We start from the raw sequence: 7,947 nt of genomic DNA, 5'->3' as shown, positions 1-7,947 counted from the left end.
CTCGAAACTCCAACTTATCGATTTTTAAGTCCGAGGTCCTCCACTGTGCCATCAATGTATTTATGTAATCCCAATGCTATAAATAGGAAACACATTTTTATGAAAATGTATTGTTTATCTATACTTCCCTCTGCCTAACAACCTTAATTTATGTGGAAGAACGTTCTAAAATAAAACTCTTTACGATTAAGTCATTATATTAAGGATATTTAGTTAAAATGTAAATATAGAAGTTAATCAACTTATGTACACCTCCAGAGTGAGACTCTCCATTATAACAAGCTTTACGAAGATAAAGTGTACTTTGAAGAAAGCTCTTTTAGTACTTAAGTGCGTACAAAGTTTAAAAATTGTTATAACAGGAGCCGTGAATATTTCATGTTATATAGTCCAAATATGAGTTTACAGGCGCTTACTAAACCATTCAATTTGCCAACAGTGTAAGTTTGTTAAGCCCAGGTTCATATTACATATTTCTCAACACTGCAATACTAGTACGTTTGGAATCATTTGCATCAAAACTTTAAATTGGCTTTTTAAAACTTCGCGCAATTCGTACTCTAAAGCAAAATAGAATGTAATAGCATAAAAAAATGCTATGGAATTTCATTTTGGAACGAAAGAATCGTCATTATATTTATAATTTAATCTGATAAGCATGTTTTAGGAAAGTACAGCAAACATTTTTTATAGAAAATTTTGTTGCAGAAGTACCTCGTTTTGAAGACAGCCTTAACAATTTGACTGTATCATTAGGAAGAGAAGCGGTCTTTACCTGTGTAGTCAATGATCTGGGTTCCTACAGGGTAAGTGATTTTCACAATATACTACAATTAATGTTAAATAGAACAACTTTACCGTAATGTTCGCATCACAAATGTATCTAAGTAATAAAAATATATCAATCACAGTAGATATGCAATGCATAAGTATTTGTGTACTAAATAACGTTGCTATATAGCATATATAAGCAATATTTTTCTGATCTGATTTGAGTACATTTCATTAAAAGCCTATAAATTTAAAATATAATAGTAAATGTTTATAAGTTCTTCAATATGTGTTTTTAACTCACAGCATATTTAAAAATATCAAAACATTAAAATATATAGGCCGAAGTATACTCGGATAGTTTTTTACTTGTGATAGTGGAGAGCTCATTGCTCAATGAGTATCTGATAATAATGCCATGTCTTTTATCAAATTCCACTTGAGTATTCCCGTGAACGATTCTATTCAACGAACTGTTAATATCAGGTGGCGTGGCTACGCGTGGACACGCAGACGATCCTGACAATAGCAACTCACGTGATCACCAAGAACCACCGAATCGCCGTCAACCACAGCGATCGGCGGGTCTGGTTCCTCCACATTCACGACGTCCGCCAGAGCGACCGTGGCTGGTATATGTGTCAACTCAATACGGACCCTATGAAAAGCCAGACGGCATATCTAGACGTTGTTGGTGAGTTTGAGAAATATAAAGGATAGAAAAAATTCAAACATGATGCAGGATGTAAACCAGTGTCTTTCGCTATACCAGGGCGATGCCTTATTACATTAAACAGTGATTCCAACTCAGTATTTTTCTAATCTATGTTTTTACGTGTTCATACATAACTTCATTTATTGAAACAATTAACAGCCATCTCAACCAATATGCAACACTATTTCAATGATTACACTATTATAATCATGAAAAGCGCGTTTTTTGTTATAATACATATTATTTATATATACAGATTTTCAATTTCAGTTAAGATTGTTCATTTCTCGTTTTTGATTACGTTATTTCTTACATGGAATAAAATAAAAAGTCCGCTGACTGTAGCAAGTTGGGAGCGAACACTTGAAATAAATTTTCCGTTTAGTCGGATATGGAAAATCTGTTAGTAGATTTCTTCATTTGCTATGGAAATTGAAATAAACCTGGCGATATATCGAGAGCCTGAACTACGGTCTCAAAGGATTAAAAAATAATAATTTTAACGTGTGGAAATGAACGGCGAATAACGAATGTACACAAAATCGAGTGTGGCTTAACAAAATTTACAGTTGTGTATAAATAGTGCTTTATTAAATCGTACATGGGAGTACATCATTAAAATATTATTTTATATTTTCCCCTTTCAGATTACATAATGTTCAAATTAGCGGGGCTGTTGATAAAGAAGGTTAATTAGTTAAATGTGGTGTGAAAGTTGTTAAAAATGGTTGATCGTATTTTTAGTTAGTGATGTTAATAAAGGTGATAATCGTTCACAGTTCTTATTGATAATTCAAAACTCCGGTATGGCGTGAGACGAGGGTTCGAATCTTGACTCATAATCGATTTTTCTCTGTTATGCATAATTTTCAAATATTTACATCCATATTATGATAGACTTTTATACGTTAATTAATGATCAGGAGGGAGTGCTTGTATTGAAATCTTCAATACAAATTGAAATAAAAAATAAAATACTGACTTTGTATTTCTATGGATTAAATTTTAATAACGAACAGTCATTGCATAATATTGTAAAATATTATTAAATTTAAATCAATACATAGATTATGGACAACTAAGTAAACAGTTTTAATCTAATAAAAATACAAAGACGAGAATGTTTGAAGTCAAAATTCTTATGTTTTTATAAAAAAAAAATATAATATTTTTCATGTTATCCTCTGACAATAGCTGACACAAAAGAAAATATTTCGAGAGATTTTCACTAATACTTCTGATTACACTTTGTTAATGTTTTAAGACTTTGATAAATTAAATTAAGCTATGTATTTACTTCATGAAAGAGTTCTACTGTGTGGATGTTTCTTTATTGGCAATCCCCGATATTTTAAAATTGTAATTGTTCCTTTAAACAGCTTTTAATAATAAGTGACGGCAAACTTTCTGAATATCGATGAGTATAGATGAGTTAAAAGGTCATATTTTTTAGTTCCACCAGACATCCTAGACTATCCAACAAGCAGTGACCAAGTGGCAAGGGAAGGTGCCAACGTAACTCTAAGATGTGCAGCCCACGGCGTCCCCACACCTACGGTAGTGTGGCGGAAGGAGGCCGGAGATTTGCTCCCCACAGCAAACTTCAGTGACGCACAAAGTAAGGAATATTTCAATTAAATAAACGTTGTCTTTATCCGCTGTATATTTCTATCAAACATTTAATGGTACCAGTAAAATCATTCACAACATTGTTGAATTTTTCATCAGGTATTATCCAGATTTCGGTAAATGTATTTACATTTACTTGTAAAAGATTGTTTTGTTTGTTAGAAGCTTAATATTTTGTTAAGATGGGGTTGACTGATATAGAACCATAAAAATACCAACGTCAAATAAAAAAGAGAAATCTGCGTACGAATGCAGTAAGTTACGAACTAACTGCGTTTACCAAAATATTAATGTTCCAGAGTAGGTCAAGCCCTCACAATACTAAATTTTATTGCCACAAATAAAAACTGCGATTCCTGATAAAAATAATTTGCGCGATAAAGACGAAGTTTGAGATTTATTTAAGTTCTACGTTTACCGCAGGTACGCACGTCATTATGAAACTCCTGAACACCCCGAGTGAAAGAAATTCATGACTTTTGCTTTCTAATTTCATATCTTAGATCCTGCCTCTAGATAACTGTAGCTATAAAGGTTGCCGCTGTCTGAATGATGTCAGTATAATATTGAGGTCGGCAAAGCTTTGAAAATTAGTGAGCTTACCTTTAAGTTTCTGTAATAAGATTTAAGTACGAATTTCACCAACTTTGTCACATATCTTATTGTAAAATCAATTCTTAAAACTAATAATTAAATGATTATAAATATTTCTGTAAATATATAAATTGGTTTTATTATAAACCATATGTTTTATAAAACAAATAATCGACTAGATTTTGATTCTGCTATACGGAATAAATAAAAATCTGTCGAATGTAATATAATTGCTATGCTATTAAAAATAGTAAGATACTATTGAGCGCTATGACAATTAGCAACGAAAGATCAAATAGACAAATAAATGGCTATCACCGGCTATATTTCCCAGACACTTCGGTGAACGGTGCGGTGCTGCACCTAGTTAAAGTGTCGCGGCTGCATATGGGGGCGTACCTCTGCATAGCCAGCAATGGAGTCCCGCCCTCCGTTAGCAAACGGGTCATGCTTGTCGTGCACTGTGAGTACACCACGCGATAGTTGAACATTTAGCGATAAGTTATTGTGATAAATTGTTCGACGATTTTTAAACTGCTATGGTGTTCTGAATCATTTTGAGCGTGTATTTTTAAAAGCTTTCTGAATAATTTTGATATACGTTGTTGTTGTCATTTGTGTTAGTGTAATGCGAAAGTTATAAAATGTGTCTTGCAATTCTAATTGATTTTGCCAAGTTTTTTTACTTACCAGCGCATTTATTTAAAACATATAGATATACTGCAAAACATAGCACATTTTTATATGTATTTTAAATTAAAATATAAATGGCAGTAATAATAATATTTGTATCAACGATCTTATTCATGTTTCAAAATAATTGGAAAACCTCTAGACTTTTGATACATAATTAGTAAAATAATAAAAAGTAAAAAATATTTTTGATTAAGAAGTGGAAAACTTGAGTGAAAATTAAGCGAGTCACGAATTAACCACCTTTGTTGGGAAGCCTTTGTTACTCCGATCGTATATTAATACAATGGACAAGAAATTCAGTGGCTATTTTAGTTCTGAGAAATTTCCCAATTAAGAACATTTTACAAGTTCTGTAAGCACTTAACTGAGCACTGATCACTTGTTATGATTTGTTGCAGTTCCTCCAATAATGACAATACAAAACCAATTAGTGGGAGCCAAAGAAGGCGATACTGTATTTTTAGACTGTCATTCGGAAGCCTTCCCGAGGTCGATAAACTATTGGACGATAAATGATCAAATAATATCACAGAGTAAGTTTCATTGCAAAGTGTAGACAACAGCGAAATAGGGCAATCTATTTAGTGCACTAACTCCGCAACCAAATATAGTTAAATATGTTTTATATCAACAATATTGTTTTATCTTTGTGGGAGAGTGTTTTTTTTAAATACATTCAATCATCGAATATAAGTAAACAAATATTTCTCGAATTATTTCAGAATAATATAAACCTAAAAACGGTCTTAGCTAACTTTCTTTTGATAAAAAATAATCGTGTTTCGGTAATCGAATTATTCGAATTCTAGCTGACAAAAGATTTGAGATTACGGCCGTCGAGAGAGGCTACGAAGTGGATATGAAATTAAAAATAAAGAAAGTTGGCAGAAGTACTTTTGGGACGTACAGCTGTATATCAAAAAACTCCTTAGGAGACACCGATGGAACTATAAAACTTTACTGTGAGTATCTTTTTATGTATTATTCTCATATTTAATTTACGTTTAAAATCAATACCATACAAACTTAACATAACAATTAAACAGGTATACTGTACAAAAAGTGACATTTTATAGTGTCTGTCTCCCCGTAACTACGCTCGCTGTAAAGTATTCAAACGTCGGGTTAATAGTATAATGAATAAATCGCTTTTAAAATCCGTTAGAAAGTCTTTAATTTCTAGACCTTTTATAAGTTTTTCCTTTAATAAGATCTAATTCACCATTTAACTCACGGCGTAAATAGCTTAGCAAGCAGGGACTAACACGAAAATTATGATAAATTTGAAAATCTTTTTATTAAATCTTTTTGTTTTTAAAGGTTTTTTTTTTACTTTTTAAAATTAAACACTAAAGTTAAAAGCAGTAGCCAGGTTTATCTTCATTTGCATAATATGGGACTCTTCGAAAATACCCTATAGAATACGCCATAAAAGTGTCAATAAAAAAACAATTTATCCATGAAAATCAGTAGCCATTCAAAACAAAACTTTCATTATGAATCGAATGTATAAATTCAGTTTCAATGAAATATTAAATCAATCTAATGGACAAGTCGTGTAACGCGATGCCATTGAATTGCAAACTCGCAAATGAATGGATTCTTTAAGCAGTAACAGACAGCCATTTGCTTGAATAGTATTCCTGTAAAGCCCTAGTTACCATGTTCATTTATCCATGAAACACTTCGTTTACATATCTTGCTACGTTATACTTCACTGCTTGTTCCTCGTAGATAGGAATTTCTAGGTCTTAAGTGGTAAGCATGAGCTAGGTTTCGCGCTTTATCGGCCAAAACGTATTCTTAATAAAAATATAAAATAACGTAATTTATTTCATTTAAAACGATATTTGTAATTCTTGTCCTTTTTTTACAAGTAGAATATTTAGTATATATACTATTATTTTTATTATAGAATATATATTATTATTTTATCTGTGGTATAGGTATCCATGTTTGTGAAATAATATGTTACATAATTTTCGTATTAGAATTACGCAGTTTTTTTAAACAATGAGGAGAATTGTTGAAAGTTATAAATATTACCCTCATTGAAATGCGGGTCGATATACTCGTATCTATTGCGTGTCAACAATTATTAAAATACAAAAGTCCCCTCATAAATTGATTTTGCGTTGAGTAAATTATGGATACAAGTGAATAAAAGTTTAGTTCTATGATAAAAGGGGTTTATGATTGGTGAAAATTGAGATTTTTTAAACCATTTAAATTAAAAAAAAATCAAATAATTGTATTATTATGAAATTCATGATGAAATTGATGGCTTTCCTTAAAAATATTTATTGCTTTAAATATTTATCATGTCATGGGGTTTAATTGAATGTTGTTTAATTTAATTTTTCATTCTTATTATTAGTAATCATTAAGGTCATACATTTAAATAGCTAATTAAATCGCTATACCATGGTGTACCTCAGTTATAAATGTCATTTTCTCAAACCTCCCTGTGTGCGTAGGAGACATGTATTGGACGTGGAGTTTTATTGACATACCTAAATCAGATTGTCGCAATCCGTTCGGTTCATTAATTCGACCGTGCAGTTAATTCTAATTTGCAATCAAATTCAATACACGTGAGATAACAGCTCGCAATCAATATTTACAGCTCTCTCGGGGAAATTTGAAGAGATGCAGTACAATGAGGTAGACTTCGAAGAAACGCCAGACGTGAGCGAACTGGAGGCGCTTAAACGCAGCGATGGAAATAGACATAGATTTCATGTGCTATTATTAATAGTTCTACTCGCCATATCATAATACTATTTGTATATAAATTATATTGTTACATTAAACTTTTCGACGAAGCATTTTTATTTTTAGATCCTTTTAAATACTATTGATTCCACATATAGCATGAGCGCTGTTCATGGTGATCTTCAATTCATGTGTAAGAATATTAAGAAAGAAAAGTGCATACATGTATGAGAAAATGCATCAACACAACATTCAATTAGGTTATAATTGTGTACAATTGTTATTTTATCAAGTATTTCATGAGTGAAGCGTTCTATCCACGTATCGGTGAAACTCGGTTTGATCCACTTACGAGCTTTGCGGGAAAGCCGATAAGAAAGCGGTTTCCTACTAACATTTAGTATGTACATTAACGACGATCTCAAATTGCGCGGCTACTATTTCCTTTTGTATTCTTCAAATGCTTTTAGTTTCTCAACATGTATTGATCTTAATGATTCTGCGCGAGTGAATAAAAAATGCGATACCAACTACATTTTTATTGCAACCTCTGAGAGTTGCATTTCACAAAAATAATAAAGAATAAATGAATATGGGAATACAAGTAAAACGTGTGTTTCCTAGAAATATAATCCTTACATACAATATTATAAACATGTTTCTTTTTTATAACACAATACAGCTATTTTATCGATTCTTATACGATTACATGGGATTTACTTTTACTAAGCGGGCAAACACGTGCATTGAATGATGCATTAAAGTGATACTCTATAGATATGGGATAACATAAGGATCAGGTAAGATTATTCGTCACAATTTGTTTT

The 7,947-nt window shown here is 31.6% G+C and overlaps 1 protein-coding gene across 1 annotated transcript; it reads left to right on the top strand.

Moving 5' to 3' along the window:
- The first annotated feature begins 396 nt into the window (after window positions 1-396).
- LOC119839178 (lachesin-like) lies at window positions 397-7,194 on the top strand. The gene is made up of 8 exons (XM_038365391.1): window positions 397-440; window positions 668-806; window positions 1,258-1,465; window positions 2,940-3,104; window positions 4,044-4,172; window positions 4,804-4,938; window positions 5,215-5,367; window positions 7,032-7,194. Exons 1-8 carry the CDS (start codon window positions 397-399, stop codon window positions 7,181-7,183), a joined length of 1,125 nt encoding a protein of 374 aa, XP_038221319.1. The 3' UTR covers window positions 7,184-7,194.
- The last annotated feature ends 753 nt before the right edge of the window (window positions 7,195-7,947 follow it).

This window comes from Zerene cesonia, chromosome 3 (assembly GCF_012273895.1).
Source record: "Zerene cesonia ecotype Mississippi chromosome 3, Zerene_cesonia_1.1, whole genome shotgun sequence".
Lineage (NCBI taxonomy): Eukaryota > Metazoa > Arthropoda > Insecta > Lepidoptera > Pieridae > Zerene > Zerene cesonia.
Note: the sequence above shows the minus strand (reverse complement) of the source record. Positions and strands in the feature narration are given on the sequence as shown.